At 63.8% G+C, this 21,083-nt stretch overlaps 2 protein-coding genes across 8 annotated transcripts in view; one reads left to right on the top strand and one right to left on the bottom strand.

Annotated features, from left to right (window-relative positions):
* TDRD10 (tudor domain containing 10) overlaps positions 1 to 8,884 on the bottom strand; it is a 17,898-nt gene extending 9,014 nt beyond the window's left edge. The window contains exons 1-7 of one of the 7 annotated variants that reach the window (XM_044990636.1): positions 8,831 to 8,884; positions 7,449 to 7,477; positions 6,499 to 6,575; positions 5,123 to 5,184; positions 4,399 to 4,469; positions 2,551 to 2,710; positions 2,002 to 2,044 (exon numbers count right to left, since the gene is read on the bottom strand). In XM_044990636.1, coding sequence (XP_044846571.1) covers positions 2,002 to 2,044; positions 2,551 to 2,710; positions 4,399 to 4,469; positions 5,123 to 5,184; positions 6,499 to 6,575; positions 7,449 to 7,450 — 415 coding nt within the window. In that variant the 5' untranslated portion in view covers positions 7,451 to 7,477; positions 8,831 to 8,884. Of the gene's footprint in view, positions 1 to 2,001; positions 2,045 to 2,550; positions 2,711 to 4,398; positions 4,470 to 5,122; positions 5,185 to 6,498; positions 6,576 to 7,448; positions 7,478 to 7,821; positions 7,844 to 7,912; positions 8,409 to 8,830 lie in introns of those variants that run through there. The other 6 variants (XM_044990634.1, XM_044990639.1, XM_044990638.1 and 3 more) reach the window with 6 other exon arrangements.
* Positions 8,747 to 21,083, top strand: SHE (Src homology 2 domain containing E). Its single transcript, XM_044990641.1, has 6 exons — positions 8,747 to 9,483; positions 10,773 to 10,899; positions 14,245 to 14,559; positions 15,079 to 15,238; positions 15,898 to 16,017; positions 17,566 to 21,083. Exons 1-6 carry the CDS (start codon positions 9,028 to 9,030, stop codon positions 17,750 to 17,752), a joined length of 1,365 nt encoding a protein of 454 aa, XP_044846576.1. The 5' UTR covers positions 8,747 to 9,027; the 3' UTR covers positions 17,753 to 21,083.

Here is a 21,083-nt window from a genome sequence, read left to right as displayed (position 1 = left end):
CCCCCCCCCCACACCCCCAAACTCCCTCCCAGAGCCCGCACCCCTCCCCCCCACACACCCCCAAACTCCCTCCCAGAGCCCGCACCCCTCCCCCCCCACACCCCCAAACTCCCTCCCAGAGCCCGCACCCCTCCCCCACACACCCTCCCTAACTCCCTCCCATAGCCCGCTCCGCTCCCACCCACACACCCCCAAACTCCCTCCCAGAGCCCGCACCCCTCCCCCCCCACACACCCCCAAACTCCCTCCCAGAGCCCGCACCCCTCCCCCACACACACCCCAAAATTCCCTCCCAGAGCCCGCACCCCTCCCCCACACACACCCCCACTCTCCCTCCCAGAGCCCGCACCCCTCCCACTCACACACCCCCAAACTCCCTCCCAGAGCCCGCACCCCTCCCCCACACACACACCCCCAAACTCCCTCCCAGAGCCCGCACCCCTCCCCCACACACCCAAACTCCCTCCCAGAGCCCGCACCCCTCCCCCCCACACACCCCCAAACTCCCTCCCAGAGCCCGCACCCCTCCCCCCCCCACACCCCCTCCCAGAGCCCGCACCCCTCCCCCCCCCACACCCCCTCCCAGAGCCCGCACCCCGCCCCCCCCCCACCCCCTCCCTGAGCCCGCAGCCCTCCCCGTCCACGCACCTCCCCCCCCCCACACCCCCTCCCAGAGCCCGCACCCCTCCCCCCCACACACCCCCAAACTCCCTCCCAGAGCCCGCACCACTCCCCCACCCCCACCACCAAACTCCCTCCCAGAGCCTGCACCCCTCCCCACACCCCCCCAAACCCCCTCCCAGAGCCCGCACCCCTCCCCCCCCCACACACCCAAACTCCCTCCCAGAGCCCGCACCCCCCCCCCCCCACACCCAAACTCCCTCCCAGAGCCCGCACCCCTCCCCCACACACACCCCCAAACTCCCTCCCAGAGCCCGCACCCCTCCCCCCCCACACACCCAAACTCCCTCCCAGAGCCTGCACCCCTCCCCCCCACACACCCCCAAACTCCCTCCCAGAGCCCGCACCCCTCCCCCCCACACACAACCTCCCTCCCAGAGCCCGCACCCCTCCCCCACACACCCAAACTCCCTCCCAGAGCCCGCACCCCTCCCCCACACACCCAAACTCCCTCCCAGAGCCCGCACCCCTCCCCCACACACCCAAACTCCCTCCCAGAGCCCGCACCCCTCCCCCACACACCCAAACTCCCTCCCAGAGCCCGCACCCCTCCCCCCCCACACACCTAAACTCCCTCCCAGAGCCTGCACCCCTCCCCCCACACACACCCAAACTCCCTCCCAGAGCCCGCACCCCTCCCCCCCAGCATCCAAACTCCCTCCCAGAGCCTGGCCCCGAAACCCACCGCCGAACCCAAACTCCCTCCCAGAGCCTGCACCCCTCCCCCCACACACACCCAAACTCCCTCCCAGAGCCCACACCCCACCCCCCCAGCATCCAAACTCCCTCCCAGAGCCTGGCCCCGAAACCCACCGCCGAACCCAAACTCCCTCCCAGAGCCCGCACCCCCTGCCCCAGCCTGGTGAAAGTGAGTGAGGGATGGACGGGGTGGGGGTGGAGCGAGCAGGGGGTGGGGCCTCAGGGAAGAGGTGGGGCAGGGGGCAGGGCAAGGGTCTTTGGGTTTGCGCGATTAGACAGTTGGCAGCCCTACCGGGCGGGCACACAAAGCCCTGGCTGTGCCGGAAGAACGGGTGAATGTCAGGCATCCGCAGCTTGTGCGTGCGGGGGGGGGGGGGGGCACTGACTGTCCTGCCCTGGGGCCCGGAATTGCTGCCCACGCGCCTGGGCTAGGATGTCTCCAGAGGCGTGTGGAACGAGCCCCTCCCTGATCATTCCTGTCAAACACAGGGGCGTGGGGCGGCCAGACAGCTCAGCTTACAAGCAGCCACCAAGCTTCATTTCCCCAGGGGGGTGGGAGGTGGGGAGCTGCTGATGGAACCAGTGCCGGAGGCAGCAGGCCGGGACCCCCCCGGAACTTACCATGGCTCAGACCAAGCTCTCCCCTGGGGACTCTCTCCAAAGCCTGCAAAGAAAACAGCTGATCTCACAATACAAGACACGAGCCCCACGGCCTGGAAGCGCCCAGAGAGCAGGCGCTGCCTCCTGCCTGCTCCCCACAGCGGGCAGCAGCTCAGGGCTGCGGATGGTCGCACCAGCCAGCTCTGCGGGACAGGGACATGGTGCATTGGCACTGGGGCTTTCCTCCAGAGAGCCCAGCGCGCTTTGCAAAGGCGCGTTTTATTCTCCTCTTCCAACAGGCAGGTCTCAGACTGCAGCCCCCACTTCTCCCAGTGACAGAGCTGGCAACATCCCCCAGGCTCCCCGGTTCCCAGAGCCCGTCCTGCCTCCCACGCCCCCCTTCGGGCAGCCGCCCCCGTGTCTCTCTGACAACGTGGAGAGAAGGGAGGGGCGAGTGACTTGTGCGCAGCCACAAAGGGCTTGGTCCAGCTGAACCAGCCTTGGCCAAAGGCGCCGGCGGGAGGCCTCCCCTACAGCTAGTTACAAGCTCAGAGCTAGCAGCAGCCATACGGGCATTTCCACGGTGCTCTGGGTCTCAGCCGGGTCCTTCCTCCTGTTGCCTAGGCCCGTGCGGCTCAGAACCAGGCGACGTCCGTTCACGAGGTGCCCGCTGAAGCGCTGGATTGCGGCCTGCACCTGCTCAGAGGAGCCGAGATCTACAAAGGCATAGCTGGGGGGTGGAGAAGGGAAGGGGCCATGTTACCCTGTGATGGTGCACGCCATGTGTCTTATGGAAATATGCTGAGGAGTGTGAATATGATGTAACTGGAATATGCTTTATGCAAAAGGTCTCTTGTAAGGTATCCTAACAAAGGTTATAACCTACTGAGTGTGGTCATCCTATTTGTATGAATGTATCGTTCTTGTATCTGAAGCTAGAAATACGAAGTGTAACTCTGAGGTCCTGTTGTAATTATGCAAAGTGTGGGCCATTAATGCTGGTTTAGAATCTTGACTCCCATTGATTAGGACAATTGGTTGTAAATGGTTCATTTACCTGCAAACCTCCCTGTGTAGGTGTGGGCCAGCCCGTGGGGAATGGAGACTGGGGGGGGGGGGGTCTCACAGGACATGTGACCATGTCACCTGATACTGGAATCCATCTTAAACCTGGTGCTTTTCCATTTCGAAGGAGGGGTGGGGACCCAGAGAGACGAAAGATTCCCGCCTTGTGCCAAAGCTCTAAGAGGGGGTGGAGCAGGACAAAGGGGGCTGCCAGTCGTGAGAAACCCCCCGCTGACCACCTGAGATGTCTGCTGGACCTAACAAGGACGGTACCGGGGAAAGGCTTGGGCCCAGCCTAGTCTGTGAAAGAAGCTCATTGGAACATCTCGGAGGGTGCGAGATTACAGGTGATCGGTTTCTTAATGTGCTCAGCTTAGACTTGTGTGGTTTTGCTTTATTTTGCTTGGTGACTGACTTTAGAGTAAGTGACTGATACCTGGGGGAGCAAACAGCTGTGCATCTCTCTCCATCAGTGTTAGAGAGGGAGGACAATTTATGAGTTTACTCTGTAAGCTTTATACAGAGTAAAATGGATTTATTTGGGGTTTGGATCCGATCGGGAACTGGGTGTCTGGGTACTGGAGCCAGGAATACCTGCTGAGTGTTTTTTGGTTAAAGCCTGCAGCTTTGGGGGTGTGGCTCAGGCCCTGGGGCTGTGTTGCAGCAGGCTGGCGTGTCTGGCTCAACAAGGCAGGGTTCTGGAGTCCCAGGCTGGCAGGGAAAATGGTCTCAGAGGTAATTTCAGCACGTCAGGTGACAGTCCCAAGGGGGTCTGTGACAGGTTCAGTCACAGAGACCCATCCTGCTGTGTCCAGTAGCAAGAAGCTAGAAATGGCCCAGCAATGAACAAGTGCCACTGGGCGGACCCGCAGGAGCTCACGGCAACGAGCCAGACTGCCATAGGGCAGAGAGAAGCCCAAAACCAGGGGGTTAAGTTATCTCCAGGAACTGTTCCCGAGAACCTACTCCCCAGGCTGCCTTTGGCCTCCCCTCCACTAGCTTGGTGGGGACACGGGGGGGGCAGGTGGAGAAAAGCTTCCAGGGTGACCCCAGAATGTTGTTCTGCTGTTTCTGGACAGAAGGGAGACGCTACGGTGCCAGCTGGGGGCTCTTCCGAAGCCGCCCCCTAGAATGAAATAACTTGCTAACTACCACGACCACCCAATCTGCGGAACACGCCAAGGAACAGCCAGGGACCAGGTCCTGCCCCATCAGCCATTTGTTCTCCAAGGGGGGCGGGTATCAGCAAGCCTCTGTCCCCACAGAACAAAGCCCCCTGGAGCAGGGACGGGAGCTTGCTGAGCTGGACAACAGGGAGAACTACACTGAGGGCAAAAGGAAAAACAAACCTACCTTCTCAGCCCGGAATGGCACCTTTTAATATGCTGCGGGTGGAAGTCCCTGAGCAGGAGCAGTATGTCCTCCTGGGAAAGCAAAGCAAACAGCCCAGGTTAACGGGGGGAGGCCTCGTTACGGCAGAGGCACCGACAGCGGTTGCAGCACTCGGTTTATTTGTAAGCAGTTTCCCAAAGGGACGGGAGCATGTTTTATTTTGGGTGAGTCCAGCTATCGTCTGTGCCGAGACAGGCAGCTGACAAGGCTGCAGCGGAACCTGTTACACACAGAACAGCCAGCCCTGGAACGGGATCAGTGCAAAGGATCACGCAAGCGGAGCAGGCACCTGCCCCCGGTTCAGAAAGACATACAGTAGGGAATGGGAGCAGCGTAACCATGGGGAGCAAGGTGAAAGCGCCTCCTGCCCTGATAAGACTCACGGCCAGTAAATGAAACTGCTGGGTTCCGGCTGCAGGTTCCCCCCAAGAGCATCACTAATCCCATAACCTGCCACCGCCGTGTTCACACTTACACAGGAACAAGGGTGGATGTTTGCAAACCGCCTTTCGTTTCCTTTGGAAGATTATTTGCTGGCTGAGCGGGGAAATCACTCCGCGTAACCGTATGTCACAAAGAGTTAAAGACAGCAGGCTACGTACGACTTGGAGGGAAATCAATGTTAATTGCTTAGCTTATTTCACTAAAGCAGAGAACGGCCCTTCCAAAACAGCCATGAAGATACCTCCGTCATCTCAGGTGGGACGTTTCCGACATAAACTTCCGAATCCTTTTTCTTGACGATGCCTTGAAAAACAAGCAAGAAAAAACACCTAAAACCCCATTTTGTGCTTCCAGTGAAGCAGGGTCTTGACAAGCTTACGGATAAGGCTGAACGCAAATCGCAGGCTGCAATTTTCTTCCGGAAACAGCAACTTTTTTTTTTTAAATAATTGCAGCAAATTTGACTCAAATTTTGGCCCAGCCATCCAAGCATCATGCCTGCCTGTGAGAACCAAGCCGGGCACACAGGATCTGCTCTGTGCCCCCGCCCTGCTTCGGGAGGGGCACACCTGGAATCACCACACTAACAAACTGTGGCTACAACTTCTGAACAAAGAAACAAACAAAAAAACCAAACAAAGCCTCCCAACCAAACCCAACTTTCTTCCAGCCTTATTTGTGGATTAACAAACCTGAGTTGTGTGAAGTGACCTCCTCTCCCCTTTGTTCAGGGGAAAGGGACAAATGCATATTTTGGTAAACAGCTCCCCTCAATGGCTAAACCTACTATTATAGACATACATTTTGGCTAAGTTCTGATGATGGACATTAGCCAACAGATGCTAACAATGCCAAAAGAACTTTAGTGTTTCTCTTGCATATCTGTGCGCGTGCGCGCACACACCACACACACACACACACACACTCTCTCTCTCTCTCTCTGGGGCTTTAGGTACTTTACTCCTCAAAAGATCAACAAGCTCTGTTTTAGTGACAATAAAATGCATCTTTTACCTTAAAAGCCAAAGATGGATTCCCCCATCACTCCCACTCTCCTGATCCAGGTTTTGGTTATTAGTTTGCAGGATGAGATGCCAGTTTCCCCTGAACCCCCGTAAAAGGGTTTATCATGGAAATTCAGGTACAAACTTAGGTCTTGGTTCTGCAAAAAACTACCCACCTCCTTAAGGTGTATTCAATTTAACATCTGCATTGGATGGGGCTACCTATGGGTTTAAACCATTTGCCAGATTAAGGATTTAGCTTGAACTACCACCCATGGATTATTTTCTATCCCATTGGTTTTGATATCAAGCAAAGAGCAAAGTTTGTCACTGCTAACAGCATGAGAGCGCCCCATAAAAGCACGACGGACTCGTTTGCAATATTAAAAGAGCAGTTGTAAGAAGGTCACATGTACAAGAGAGACCCGTCCTGTCACAGGACACAGCTGTAAATCGCACAGAACAGCTGTTTGTAAAGACGCTGCTGCAGCGTTAAATCCTAAACACACAGAAAGTTAATGATTCTCTCGCTTTCGTGTGGAGGATGCAAAATAAACAGCCACATGAGCAACCCTGGCTGTGGCAAGGAAAAGGAACCGGGATCTGAGTTTACCTGAGTATTTGAGCTGCTGCGGTTTCCCGTTGGGCTTGTGGGACTTGGGAGCGCCCCAGTCACCGCTGCTGCTTGCCCTGAAACGGCAGGAAGGAGCAGAGGACGTGCGCGCTTTGTGCTTCTAACTACAGCAAAACGAGGCCTTATCACCCACCACCCTACAGTCATAACGTGGAAGGAGGGTGACGAGGGAGGGAGCTCTGGGTGCTTGGCACTGCTGCAAAGTCACTAAGTCAAGCCTGACACACGCTCAGGGCCCTGGGGCGGGGCAGTGCAATATGCCACACCCAAGATTCACCCCTTGCTCCAGGACCTGTCTCTCGCACTCACTCACACGTGTGTGTGTTTCAAGCCTTCATGCCACCGAAATAACCTCGAAACAGGGCCAGGGCCTAGATTCACAGATCCCAAGGCAAGGGGGGACCACCGTGCTCATCGAGTCAGCCCTCTGGCCTAGCACAGACCAGACATTAGAACTGCCCCAAAGTAATTCCTAGAGCCGATCTCTTAGGAAACCGATGCTGTGATGTTTCCTGAGTTTGCAGCAGCCTGAAACAGGTGTGAACTGAGCTGTGGTGTGCCTATGCCAGCGGAACCCCACGCTGCCAGATTTAATTCCTGCTAAAGATTTTCTGAAACTGCCTCTGGATCTGGGGATGCTGCTGCAGAACTGGGACCCAGCTGGCCATGGGACCTGATACAAGTCTGATCTGGGGGCCGGAGCTTTGCGCTGGGAGGGCCGCCCCAATGACAGGGTGGGGGAGGGGCAGTAGCCCAAGACCCTCCCCAAACCGAGTGGCACCTGGGGTTGCAGCACCACAGAACCCCATGGGGCACATTGCAATGCTGGGGGCGGGGGCCCAGGAGCTGGGAGGGGCATTTCTCAGCCCAGAGCCAGGAGAGCCCCCCAGCTCACCGCCAGCACTAGCTCATCTCCCCCAGCTACTCACATGGCTCAGGGGTCACGGGGTCCAGCAACCTGCAAAGAGACCAGGAGACACCGACTGAACGGGGGGAGGGGGGGGTCTGACCATGCTGCTCCCAAGCGTGGGGCACGGATGGGAACCCAGGGACGTGCCCGCAGAGCTGTGCCCATTGCAGCCAGGTCTGCACCACAGGGCCCCACCTGGGAGGGGCACCAGGGGCCTATGGGGGGGGCTTGCAAGGGGAAGGGGCAATTTCCCTCCTGGGGTCCCCCCAAAGAGGGGCTATAGTAGGGGGCCAGTGAGCCCCAGAAAGCCACATGGGGGAAGGGGTGGGGCGGTTCCCCGAGGGGCCCTGAGAGGGAAGGGGGGGCTGCTCAGCCCCGTCCCTGGCCGCTACCCGGGGGGTGGGGTGGGGACGTGCCGCTTCCGAGCTCGCGGCACCGGCAGCTGCAACCAGCCCCGCTCGGCTCCATTGCACCGGTGCAAACCTGGCGGGCGGGATCAGCCGCCACCCCGGGGAGGCCCAGAGGGCCCCGCTGCAGAGCCCGAGCGCGCAATTCCTGCGTTGCAGCCACTCGGCCCCGCGTGCAAACTCCGCGCCCTTGGGAACGGCAGCGCCTGGCTGCAGAACAGCGCGAATGGCCGGCGCCGCTGATTGCAATTAGTCCCAATGTAGCGTTGGCCAGCGCTGCTTGCACGGTCCCTGCCTGCGTGCAGAGCGATTCCCCCGGGCGCAAGCTGCGGCCTTTGCGCGCGGACACCAAGGCTCCGCGCGCTGATTTGCGCGGGGGCGACGGTTATTCACAGGCGCAGTTCGCACGTGTGAGCTTTAGGCGCAGTCTGTAGTTACCGCCCGCGCGCAGCGTGTTCACACTGCCCGTCGGGGCGGCGATTTCCAACCCGGCCCGGAGGCAAAGCGCGCAGCGCATGGACCGCGCAGATCGCGTCCCCCCACCGCTGGAAATCGCCCTACTCCCTGCGCGGCAGATTGCGCCCCCCCGCGGCGGGGGTAGCTCTCTGCAGGCCGGTGCCCCCTCCCCCTGCGCCGCCCCCTCCGGATCTGGGCGGGGAGCCCGGGCAGCGCTGGCCGCGGAGCGGAGCGAGGCGCTGGAGACACGGAGCCGCCCCCGCTGCGCTGCGCCCCCGCAGACCCTGCCCGGGAGCTGGGCGCCCGGCAGCGCTTCGTGGGGCCCCCGGGGCGGGGTGAAGGACCGGGAGCGACTCCACCTGCCCCCCCGGCCAAGGATCAGGGATCCCGGGAGCGACTCCACCTGCCCCCCCCGGCCAAGGAGGATCCCACCCCCCCTTCTCCTGCAGGTGAAACTGTCTCCCCCTCCCGCTCACTGCTGCACCCCCATGGGTTAAGGAGCAGCCCCCCCCCACCCCGAGTGACTCCAGCTCCCCACCTCTGCCATGGGGGCCCCCTTGCCGTGACTGTGATCTGCGGGGGGCGAGGGGGAAGCAGGATCCCCTGCTGGCTCTGACCTGGCCCGGAGCTCCCACCCGGGCCCCGTGGGTGGGGCACGCCCCCTCCCCCAACCCACCAGGCTCCAGATCCCCCCCTCCCCGGCATCTCAGCTTCGGCCTTCCCAGCCGCAGCCCCATGGCGGCCAAGTGGTTCAAGGAGTTCCCCTCCAGCCTGAAGACGGCGTCCGAGCGGGCCAGGCCAGGCGGCGGGAGCCTGGGCAAGCTGGCCAGCGCCTCCCGGAAGCCCCTGGGCCCCGCCGAGCCGGGTCCCGGCCCACCGCAGGGCAAGAACCGCAAGAACTCGGCGGCCGAGCTGGGGGGCTGCAGGGCGGCTCCGGGGCCCGGCAAGGACGGTGGCAGCCGGCTGTCCCGGGACAACCTGCAGGGGCTGATCCAGGCCGCCACGGGCAAGATGCGCAAGAACTCCCGGGCGGAGGGGAGCCCCCAGGAGGGCGCCCCCAAGGGCCCCGGCTGCAGCACCTACATGAACCGGCTCATCAAGGTGGACGCCCATGAGAAGAATGGGAAAAGCTACCCCGGCAGCAGCCCGTCGCCGGAGGAGGAGAAGGGCAGGAGCCCCAAGCAGGAGACGGTAAGGGGCCGTGGCCTGGCGGGTAGCGCCCGGGGCTGTGTGGGCTTCGGCTTGGCCTTGGGCAACTCACCCAGGGGCGTCTACACGGCAGCAAATGGCTGGTCTGGACCCGCGTTCTGTACACAGCGGCCGCGTGCTCCGAGCCTGCCCTGCCGGACGGATTAGCACCCCCTTCCCTTCGGCCAAGTGGAGAGCGGCTGCCCCTCTGCTCGGCAGAGCTCTGGTGCCTGGCACTGGGCAGGTCACGTTCTCGTTCCCTGCCCCGGATCCTGGGAAACGAGGGACCCCTAGAGCCGTGCTGCCGGCTCAGCTGATCAGCCCGGCCCGAGCCCTTCCCTAATTCCCTTGATCCCAAACCGGTTAATCTGCCCCAGGGAGAATAGAGGCTCTGTCCCCCCGCTAAGGGATCCCAGGCTGACCTCCTTCAGGCCCTGCCGGCTCGGCTGCCCGGGAGGGGCAGGGGGGTGAAAAGGCTGGTTGGCAGGACCCCGTTCGCTGGGAAGTGGGGCTGCGGTTTAGCTAAACAAAGCCTGGAATCGGAGAGCCCCTGGCAGCGCTGGCCTGAACCTTGGTCCCGACCTGCAGCTCTGCTGGCCCAGACACAGGTGCCCATGGCTGGTCAGCCCTGACCCACAGACCCCCCCCCCGCCCCGCCCCAGTATTTCAGTCCTGTGCTTCCCATCTGCTTTGTCAGACTCTCTCTCTCTGGCCTGGAGTTCCCTGTCCCACAACAGCCTCTGAATAAGTAACACACACCATTGCGCAGGGCTCGTAACTAACCAAGTGCCGGTGCATCTGCTAACTTGGGAGGTAGATTTCGGAAAAGTTCTCAAAGTTTTCATAACAAATAAGACAACACAGATTCTTCCTTCCTATGTGTTCCACTGAACCCAGTCTGATGACAGATTACAAACGTATATCTGAGGACAGATTACAAATCCATCCTCCCCACCAGGCCACACCACCTCGTCTCTCTGTCCCTACCAGCTTCTGATCCCCCTGGGATTATATTGTCTCCAACCGTGAAGCATTCCCGTCACCGTGCGTGTGAACGCAGTCGTGTCGCACGGTTGTGCCAGCAGCACCCGTGGCAGTGAAGCAGGGCCCGGAGCTGGCAGTGGTGATGCTGAGCACCCCGCTCTCCGGTTGAAGGTGTGGGGCGCTGTGGGGCTCAGCACCGCTGGAAACACAGGCCCTCCCGCCCCAACACTGGGCGCGCTGGGGCTGGGGCCCTTAGGGGGCTTGTGGCTGTCCTGGCCGGCGTGTTGGGAACTCTGTGCCCCCCGCAGGTCATCATTCTGGAGGACTATGCCGACCCGTACGACGCCAAGCGCACCAAGGGCCAGCGGGAGGCGGAGCGGCTGGGGGAGAACGACGGGTACATGGAGCCCTACGACGCGCAGCAGATGATAACCGGTGCGTGGCCGGCGAATGCCAATTTGACCCCGGGGAAAGGGAAACTCGGGGCGGGAAGAGGCACGGGCCATACTGCCCCCTGCCTGCCGAATCGGGGCATGTCTGGCTCTGGGGAGGCTCGTGGTTCCCTGCGGGGGGATATTTGCAGGTGTTAGAGACCCACCCCTGAAGCCGTGGAGCCGGGTGGAGGTGAGATTGCTCCAGGCTGGGCAGGCTCCATCCCTGCAGCAGCCCCGCGGCCGCGCTGGAGCAGGAAGCCGGCTCTGCTGTTTCCTGTTGCTCTGCGGGGAGAGATAAGGAGCAGCGCGGGCTCTGGCCAGGGCCTGACCCGGGGCCAATGGACTCTGACCTCCGCCCCAGTCCCTCAGTGAAGGGAGCAGCCCCCGGGCGGAGAAGAGGGGAACGAAAGGGGGAAGCGCTCTGTGGGGCCAGGTACCCAATCCCTCACGATGGGCCCGATCCTGGCCTTCAGAACGCCCATCGCGCCTGGAGTCCTTGGCCAAACTGGAGTGGGGCAGGCTCCAGAGCTGTGTCCACCTGCGTCTGGGCCGGGCTGGGTCCCTCGCCGCTCTCTCGCCTGTGGTATCCGGCCGGCTCGGCTGCACAAACGCCTGGCCGGCGACAGCCCCAGGGCTCCTTCCCCATCCCGTGAGCTGGCTGGCTCCTGCCTGCGCCCTGCGCCGACCCACCGGGGCTGGGAGCTCTTCGTTCCCAGTGCTCGAGGGAAGCGAACTTGGTGCTCGCCAGGGGTGGGGGCCTGACTCTGCCGTGGGTCCCTGACCCGGGGGGCGGCTGGGGCCTGGCTCGGAGCGTGGCGCTAGGCCCGGTTCGCACATGGCCTCCCGGGGACTGCAAAGGCCTGCAGGGGAGGAGCGCACACGGGGGAGCTTTGAATTCCCTGGGTTACTGCTTCCACTTCTGCTGGGCTCTGATCCGAAGCCCATGGAAGACCCGATTGGTGTCTGGCCGTGGGTCAGGTGGGGGGTAGCCAGGGGACACTGTGCCTAGCACAGCAAAGGGGTGTGTCTGCCCCCCCCAAGCTGGCGTGCCGGGCACGCGGCAACTGGCACTGCAGTACCTCTGGGGCAGGGTGCGGGTGGTAATTGGTGCCCGTGAGCCCGCTCTGCGTAACCCCAGCCAAGCCAGAGGCTGGCTGGGCCACACCTTGGGGAGCAGGGGGGGCACGTGACCTGCAGGGGGAGCAGAGTTAGATGCTTGGGGCTGTTTGCGATTGGAGCCTTCGAGTCCGCCCTGATCGCTGCCGGGTTCCCTGCCCCGGTTCTGAGCACACGCCTGAGCCTCATCCCAGACGGTGGGGCTGGAGCAAGTGTGCAGGGGCTCTGCCAGTCGGGGGTCGGCGCCGTCCCAGACCCGGGGTGTGTCCGTCACGGTAAGCAGTTGGGCAGGGCTTTGGTGCACCCTCACGAGAGTCCAGGCCAGGATAGCCGCAGCTTCCTCTGGTCAAATTGCAGGGCTTCAGCAGAGCCAGTGTGTCCTGGGCAGGGACGGCAGGGGCTGTGGGTTAGGAGTGAGGGGTGCTGGCAGAGCTGGGTGGGGTGCCCCAGGCAGAGTCAGCAGGAGGGGCTGGGGGTCGGGCTGGAGGGGCCCTGGCGGAGCCGGGCAGGAGGGGCTGGGGGTCGGGCTGGAGGGGCCCTGGCGGAGCCGGGCAGGAGGGGCTGGGGGTCGGGCTGGAGGGGGGCTGGGGGTCGGGCTGGAGGGGCCCTGGCGGAGCCGGGCAGGAGGGGCTGGGGGTCGGGCTGGAGGGGCCCTGGCGGAGCCGGGCAGGAGGGGCTGGGGGTCGGGCTGGAGGGGCCCTGGCGGAGCCGGGCAGGGGCCCCTGGGCCTGACTAGCCGGGCTATGGGGTGGGATCAAGGGGAGTTGGCAGAGCCCGCTGGGTGAGCTGTCTTAGCACGTCTCACACTTTCACCTCCGAGGTTCCCCCGGGCGGCTCCGTGGGCAGCGGTTCTCGGGCTTTGTTCCTTTCTCCAGCGTGCTGGGGGGGTGGGCAGCTCCTGGGCTGTCCGAGGGGCAGCACCGGGGGCTGGGGAATATCTGTGAGCGCTGCGGAATTGGGGTAATTTGCAGCTCGTTTTACAGCCAAGCCCCTGAGCAGCAACTTTCTCCCGCTGTCCTTTGAAAAATACACCCCGCGGGCGCCTGGCAACCCGGCGGGCTTGGCTGTCCGGCTCCCAGCACGGCTTCCGCAGCCAGTGTCGCGCTGCTGGGCCCCGGCTCGCCCCGGCCAAGCAGCTGGGCGGAATAACAGGAAGCGAGTGGGGCGGAAGCTGGAAATGAGAGATTGGCTGATGGGTTTTTTCCATGCAGGGCAGTTTGTCAGGCCTGGGGCGCCGGGGTTCGCGGTGGACGGAGAAGGGTTGGGGCGGGCGGGTGGTTTTACTGACGGCTCGGCTGTGCCCACGGGGGCCCCAGCCACGGGTTGGGCTCCTGTTTGCTAGGCACTGGGCAGGGTCCCTGCCCCACGCTGCCCACATGCCTGCCCCTCCCGGAGCCAGCGCAGTGACTGAGCTCGGCCCTGGCCCCCTTCTCATCGGGGAGCAGCTGGGCTCCGTGACTTGGGGGATAAGGGTCCCGCTGCTGAGTGTGACCATGGAGGGTGGCCTGTGACAGGGGCCCGGGGCGAGTCCCCAGCCCCTGGCCGGCTGCATGCGCGTCCCGAGTGCGGCAGGGTTAGCCTGCTCCCAGCCCTGCTTCGCTGCGCCCGCTGGCCGGCCTGGCGTAGGGGCTCCTATCGGACAGCCAGGGCGTAGCTTCCTGCCTGCGTTTCCTCCGGGAGCCCGTCCTGCACGTCCCGCTCCATTCTCCCAGCAGGAAGGATCCCTTTGCAGCTCCAGGATTGTTTCTGTTACCGGCGTCTTGGGGAGGGGCAGAGAGACCCCAGACCCCCCCCGGGCACTCATCTCCTCATCTGTTCCCCAGTGCTGAGCCCTGGGGGATGCGCCCTCTTCCCAGCCCCACGGCTAGGACTTGCCTTCCCAGCCCCATAGCATTCAGGGACAGCACCTCGCCCTCCCAGCTCCATGTGCCGATGTCCCACAAAGCAGCATTAATCCCCTGCGCCCTGGAGCTTGGGTTTGCAGAGCCGGGGTGTTCCCAGGGCCAGCTTGGGTCAGCCCGTGGGTCCAGGCCTGGCCAGCGCCTGTGGGGGTCCATGGGAGTCTCCCAGGGTGGGGCGTGTTGGATTGAGCCCTGACGTTGCAGGTTCCAGGGTGTTCACCTGGGCATTATTATGGGGAGGGGGCAGGCCCCTTTGCTGCCGTCTCCCCCTGCTCTGCCTGCACGGCTCTGGGGGGCTGCCTGACTCTGGTTCTCCCCTGGCCTTTCAGAAATCCGCAGGCGGGGCTCCAAGGACCCTCTGGTCAAAGCCATCCTGCTGCTGGACGGGCCTGGGGAGCCGGGGGAGGGCGGCGCCCGGCCGGACGTGGCGCCCAAGCGGCAGGTCTCCAAGGAGCAGCTGGGGAAGGCCCCGCCGCAGCTCTATGACACCCCCTATGAGCCCGGGGAGGCGCCGGCCAGCACCCCGCAGGACAGGAGGGCGCGGGCGGTGGACAGCCGGCTCCCGGAGAACGACGAGCGCCCTGCTGCGGAGTACGAGCAGCCCTGGGAGTGGAAGAAGGAGCAGATAGTGAAGGCTCTGTCAGGTAGGGGGTGGGGCTGTGGGGCACTGGCCATGGGGGGAGGGGGGCGCCAGCTGGCGGGATACTGGGGACTCTGGGGCGGGCGGGCGGGCGGGGCGTGGGTCTGCTGGTGACAGAGGCATATGGGCACATGCCTGGGGCCTGCTCTCAGGGCTGCAGGGGAGCAGCCGTGGGGTCGCTCTGGTTTCCACATGGCCCCAGGCTGCCATGGGGAGCTGCCCCCCTCTCCTGCTAGCAGAGGCCAGGGACTGGCTCTCCTAGCAATACGCCAGGGTGTCCATCCACGCCGTGCGGTGCCCGTGTCCGGTGGGCAGTGCCCTCCCCTGGCAGGGGCCCTGGAGCCCGTCCTTGGGGGTGAGGAGGGGATCTGGGCTCCCGGGCTGCTGGAGAGAATCCGGGTTGGGGAAGCGCCGGAGCTGGGGAAGGGCCATGCACAAGGGTGCGGAGCGCGGCCCGTTCAGGCTGGGGAGAGTCGGGCACTTCTGCCCTTTGCCGGACGGCGAACGGAGCCCTTCCTTCCAGTCCAGTTTGAGGGAGCGGAGCGGGCGGGCGCCCCCAAGGACGAGGCGCTGCGGCAGCACCATCGCCAGAAGAGCTGGACTCCCAAGACCCTGAAGCCGACGCTCCCAGACCACGGCGAGGGCGAGCGAGTGGACCCAGCCCTGGCGCTGGAGAAGCAGCCGTAAGCTCCACGCCTGCCCCTGGCCTCCCCCCTCCTCCTGCCCAGCCCCGTGCCCGCCCCCCAGGAGCTTCCCAAACAAAAGGAGGCTGCATTGCGACTTTGGTTCGCCGTTGCCCCTCCCCTCCGAGGGCGTTGGGGTGTCCCTCGTCTCGACCCCTCTGCCCCAGGCTCTCCCCACTTGCTTTGGGAAATCAATTTCTCTCTCCTCCCCCTGCCTCCAAATCTTGGCTTTGGAACGAGGAAGCAGAGGAGCTGAGTGGTGGCTCTGGAACCCCAACACCGGGGCTGGCCCGGTGGGAGCCGCAGCTCGCTGGGCCCCGCTCCTGGCCCCGTCTCCTCCCATCCCAGGATCTGCAGCCACTTCCTAAGGCTGATGAGATTATCAGCCTCCGATGGCCTGGACACCCAGCCCTTAAAGCATCCCGCGCCCCCAGGGCCCAGCCCTGCTTCCAGGGACACGCTGGGCAGCGCAGGTGCCTTTTACCAACGTGAGAGGAAAGGTGGAGCCTGTGCTGTGCCATGCAGCCCCAGAGCTAACCGCCCCCCTCCAGCCAGCACATGGGGGGTCCCTGTAACCCCCCACTGCCCACCCCACAGAGCCAGGACTCGGGCCCTGCAGGACATGCTCAGAAACCCAGGCCGTTCTCTGCTCCTCGCAGCTGGTACCATGGAGCCATCACCCGGGCCGAGGCCGAGAGCCGGCTGCAGCCCTGCAAAGAGGCCGGTTACCTGGTGCGGACCAGCGAGACGGGGAGTGGCAAATACTCCATCGCGCTCAAGTAAGTAGCGGAGACGTTTGCCCGCAGGGGCCAGGCAGAGCAGAGATCGGGGCCCCAGGCTCGGGGGTATTGGATGGGCCTGGCTGGGGGAGACGGCTCCCCTGTGCCAGGAGGGCTCAGCTGGCAGGGCAGTGGTTGGGATCCATTGAAATGGGATAAAACGTTGGGGGGCGACACCCCTGGGGCGGTCATGTCCTGGGGCATAATGGGCACCATGCACTGGCCACTACTAGACCCCACGCCCCTCCCTGGGCCAGAGATAGAACTCAGGAGTCCTGGCTCCCAGCCCCCCACCTCTAACCCCTACACCCCACTCCCTTCCCAGGGAGAGAACCCAGGAGTCCTGGCTCCCAGCCTCCCTGCTGTACCCCACTGGACCCCACGCCCCTCCCTGAGCCACGATAGAACCCAGGAGTCCTGGCTCCCAGCCCCCCCTGCTCTAACCCACTGGACCCCACGCCCCTCTCTGAGCTGGAACTAGGACCCAGGAGTTCTGGGAGGGCTCTGTGGGTAGCATAGGCTGGTGAGGCTTGGCAGGAGGGTCTCTGGGGAGCAGCCTGACCCCCTTGTGGGCGTGGAGCACCGTGGGGAGCCCCCTGTTGCTGGCCAGGCCCTGGGAGGCGCGGCGGTGCCCGGTGCCCGGCTCTCTGGCGCAGCGCTGGAGGATCGTTGTCGGCAGTGCTGGCTGCGTTTCCTTCCTGAGGAAGCGGAGCCCCTGGAGCCGAAACAATCGGAGCAGGGAAGGGAACAAACAGGGGCTGGGCTGGTGACGAGGGGCCGGGGCCGGAATGGCCCTGGGCAGCCCCTAGCCGGGCCCAGCCCAGGGAAACGGGAACGGACCCAGGGACTCGCCAGCGCCTCGTGCGGCTGCTCCCGTCACGCCTGGCCTGGGAAGAGGTGGGGCAGGCAGCAGAGAACCAGGCCCTGGCAGCAGGGCTAGCTGGCAGCGCCTGGAGGTGGTGGTGCCCTGGGCTGGACCCCAGGAAACACCCCCTGCCCCCCGGGCAGCACGCTGGACAAGGGGCCGGCCTGGAGCTCTGCACCCAGCAGTTCCCATTGGGTCTGATCCAGCTACTGTCCATGGAGAGGTCTCCCTCTGGAGCCAGTCACTGCTGCTCTGGGGTCACCCTTCAGTGCCCAGGCTGTGGGGAGAAGGCACTGGGAGCCAGGACTCCTGGGTTCTATTGACAGCTCTGGGAGGGGAGTGGGGTCTGGTGGTCAGGAGCCGAGACTCCCCCTGGGTTTTCTTCCTGGCTCGGGTAGGGGAGTGAGTTCAAGTGCTTGGGAGCCAGGACTCCTGGGTTCTCTGCCTGGGTCGGCCACTAACTTGCTGAGGCCCAGCCTCCCCGTGCCTCAGTTTCCCCCTGCACAGTGGGGATAACGAAGCTGCTCGGGCCTTGCGAGGTTTCATACATGAAGTGCTGAGAGGCCCTGGGATGGGAGGAGCAAGCACTAAGGTCGGTGCTGGCTGTAGCACGTGGGGCCCAGGGAGCCCCCCCGCGGTCACTCCCCAGCACGTCTGATCCCCCCCCCGTGGCTTTGCTGCAGGACCAGTCAGGGATGCGTCCACATCATCGTGGCCCAGACCAAGGACAACAAGTACACGCTGAGCCAGACCAGCGGCGTCTTCGGCAGCGTCCCCGAGGTGGTGCATCACTACTCCGCCGAGAAGCTGCCCTTCAAAGGGGCGGAGCACATGACCCTGCTGCACCCCGTGCACAGCAAGCTGCAGTAGCGTGGCCGCGCCCAGCCAGCTGCCTGGGGCTTCGCCACGGACTTCGGGGCAGCCAGGGGGCCGGGCGGGCTCGCGTGTGGAGCCAGGTGCAGCGCGGGGACGGCAGGTGCTCCGGGGCCCACTCTGGACAGAGTCAAAGACCCCACTCCCCAGCATGTCTGATCTCGTTCCAGCCAGGGCGCGGTTGGTGCCCACGTGGGAGCGGCCGCTCAGCCTGCCGGACACTAGCAGGGGCTGCAGTCTGGGAACGCTCTGCCCCACGGAGAGCCCCCTTGGCCCTGCACAGAGCCGGAGCTGCCAGGCTTTGGTGCCGGTATAAAGGGATGTAGGGATCGCCGGAGCGGATCGTCCCGCAGGCCGGCCAGGGAGGTGCCCCAGCCTCGGGTGACCCCGCGCTGCCTGGGACTGTCAGTGTGACCCTGGGCAGCAGTGAGCACGGTGCTGAGCCGCTGGTCCTGGTCTCAATCCCCTTAAGGCCAGAGGGGCCATTTGGGTCCTCTGGGCTGGCCTGCCTGGCACAGGCCAGAGCTCCTCCCCCGCCAACTCCTGCCTCCCGGGCCAAGCCAGAGCTGCTGCCTGGGGGGTGATGTCCCCTTTGGCTCCCTGGGGTCTCTGATGGTTGTGGGCAGCTGGGGCCCAGCTCCACTGGCACCTTGGCAGCCGTTCTGCTTCCCTAGACTCTCCTGTGCCCAGGGAGGCCCCTTTGCCCCACTGCTTTCTGTCCAGGGCAAGGTGTGTGACTCGACCTGCTGGGAGCATCCTTGTGTCCCTCCCTTGCGAGGTCCTGCCCCCTCCAGGCCTCCTCTCCCCTCAGTCTGCCCCGCCCCAAGCCAGGGCCAAACGCCTGCAGCCGTCGCTCTCCAGCACTGAGTCTGCAGCCGGCTGCCCCGCGGGTTACGGGAGCTCCCCGGCGCTGGCGTGTGCTCAGCTCCCCCAGGCGGGCAGGTCGGTTGGACCAGCTCGGAGTGGGGGCAGGATGTATCTTTACGCGGAGGCCTGACAAAGGGATCCGCTTGGCTTCCTTTTCGCCCGGCCTGAAATGCTGCTGTTCTGGCCCAGGCCTGTGGGGTGAGGGACGGCCCGAGGGGCAGGGGCCCAGGCCGTGAGAGCCAGCGATCCGGGAGCTGGCTGGGTAGGAGCCTGCCGGTAGGAGCGGAGGGCAGCCTCTGTGTTCAGGTAGTGCAAGACACCCGCCCCCCCTCCCGGCAGGTGGTAATGCCCAGCCCCTGCCAGCAGGCGGTAACGCCCACACCCCCCTGGCAGGCGGTAACGCCCAGGGCCCCCCAGCAGGCGGTAATGCCCATGCGCCTCTGGCAGGCGGTAAGACCCAGGGCCCCCTCCCCAGCAACTGGTAATGCCCAGGCCCCCCTGGCAGGTCTTGCACTAGGTTGCAGGAAGGGCATTTTTCTGACGCGCTTTCACGTCCCACTAGGGTAATTCCGTGGGCCGAGTCCCAGCGCCGAAGGAAGTGACTCCCACCCGGACTGTGGCTCGGCGCAGGCCCTCTGTGGGCAAGTCCCCCCCGGTTTTCCTCTGGGAGCAGCATTTGACAGAGGGATTGTTCTGGGCTGCCCCTTGGGCCTGTTCCCAGGGGCCGACCAGCCCCTACTTCTGGCAGTGCCCTAACGAGGACGTGCCTAACGGAACGGGGGCACCTGCCTGCTCCTGGGGGGCATGGCTGACGGGCGGCAGGCAGTGATCCTGGCAGCACCCGTACGCCGCCTTTCTCCTGCTAAAAACAAACGGCTGCGGCAAGCGATGCCCTGCCTGTAACAGGGCCTGGTCCCGGCAGCCACAAGCCCCGAGTCGGCTCTAGTTGGTTCAGGCGCTTCCCCCGAAGCGGGTTTCCCAGGAACAGGAGTAAACACCTGGGAGCTGGTGCCGCTGCCGCACGGCGCTGGGCTTCGTTCTGCCAGGCCTGGCTGTGGCAAAGCCCCCGGCTGCTCGGTGCAGCGCTGGCCGGGGCTCAGCTCAGCACCTGCTTTGCTGACTTGGTGCCTGGCAGGGGTTTGTTATGGAGGGGACGGAAACTGCCCCAAATCCCCCAGTGCCGGCCACCCCCTCCCCGCTGCTCTGCCCCCCACACAGAGCCAGGGGCTCCCCTGTTCTCTGCAACCTGGGGTGGGCAGAGACCAGAAAGGGGCCGCGTCGTGCTCGGGTCAACACTGCCACCCTGTGGCGAGGACTCTGCATTACAGGGAGCAAAACGTTACCCCTTAGTTGCATGGCCTAGGGAGGTGGTTTTGTCTGGCCCAGGCAAGGGAGCAGTGACAGCAAGGGCCCAGGAGCAGCCCCCTGCCTTCCTCCACCCTCCAGGCCAGAGGGCAGCAGGAGCATGTTCCTATGGGGAACCCGCCCACTGCTAAGGACCCCCACACACACCCCTAGCCTAAGGGGAGGATCCACAGGGCCTGGAAACTGCTGAGCTAACCCAGGCAGGTTCTCCCTGCCGGAGCCTGGCCGGAGACAGGGGCCGGCCGGCTGTGGGCGCCACAGGCTGAGGCTCTGTCCTCACTACGGCGTTAGCTCCGCTCCACTTACCCTGTGCCAGCCACCGCCAGGCAACGCACCCACACCCTCGTGGCTGGGGTGGGGGTGACATGTGCAGTAGCTCTGCAGCGAGGACAAGCCCTGAGCCCCTTTCCCCTCCGAAGGAATCGAAGCCCCTTCCCAAAGCAAGCCAGGCTGCAGCTTGCTCTAGCATTGGCCCGGGGGATTCCAGTTAGCATGTGCCTGCAGCCTCCCCGGGCGCAGCCAGCTGGCCCAAAGCTCTCGGAGACGCTCCTGGGTTGGGCAAGTGATTGGCAGAGTCCCGGCAGGTCGTCATGCTTTGTGTGGGTCGGCAGTGAGCACAGCTGTGCTGCGTGTGGCTCGAGGGCCAGTGTTTGACCTTTGGTTTTTGGAGACTGTGTCTTTAACCAGCTGCTTGGCTGCATTAATTGTTTTTAAAGTATTTATGACGTTGCCCGAGGTGGTTTTATGGCGTCTCTGAATGTCAGGTGAGAACTGACACAAGGCTGCTTGCAGCCAGGGCGCTAGGTGGAAATAAACTGTCACTTCAAGGAACGGCCTCACCCAGCGGCTGCGTGTTGCTGAGGCCTGGGCAGAGGAGATGCTTGCTAGCGCTGCATTTGCAATAAGTGCTTGGTTGCATCATTGCAGCAGGGCCTGGTTCCAAGCCCATTGAAATCAGTGGCAAGGCTTTGGATTTTCTGATTTGCATCAGCACTAAGGAAAAAAAAAATCTGTCCCTCTCCCTTCTTGGTGCCTCTGCTGCAGAGAAGGGGTTAGTCAGCTTCCTGCTCTCACCCTCGCTTGGGGAACTTTGTGC

The sequence above is a fragment of the Mauremys mutica genome, chromosome 17 (genome assembly GCF_020497125.1).
Source record: "Mauremys mutica isolate MM-2020 ecotype Southern chromosome 17, ASM2049712v1, whole genome shotgun sequence".
NCBI classification, from domain to species: domain Eukaryota; kingdom Metazoa; phylum Chordata; order Testudines; family Geoemydidae; genus Mauremys; species Mauremys mutica.
This window is presented reverse-complemented; position numbering and strand designations above follow the sequence as displayed.

Coding starts and splice junctions, on each gene's coding strand:
- SHE (XM_044990641.1), top strand. CDS start 9,028: ATGGCGGCCAAGTGGTTCAAGGAGTTCCCCTCCAGCCTGAAGACGGCG. Junction 9,484..10,772: donor GGAGCCCCAAGCAGGAGACG/GTAAGGGGCCGT, acceptor TGCCCCCCGCAG/GTCATCATTCTGGAGGACTA. Junction 10,900..14,244: donor CGCGCAGCAGATGATAACCG/GTGCGTGGCCGG, acceptor CTGGCCTTTCAG/AAATCCGCAGGCGGGGCTCC.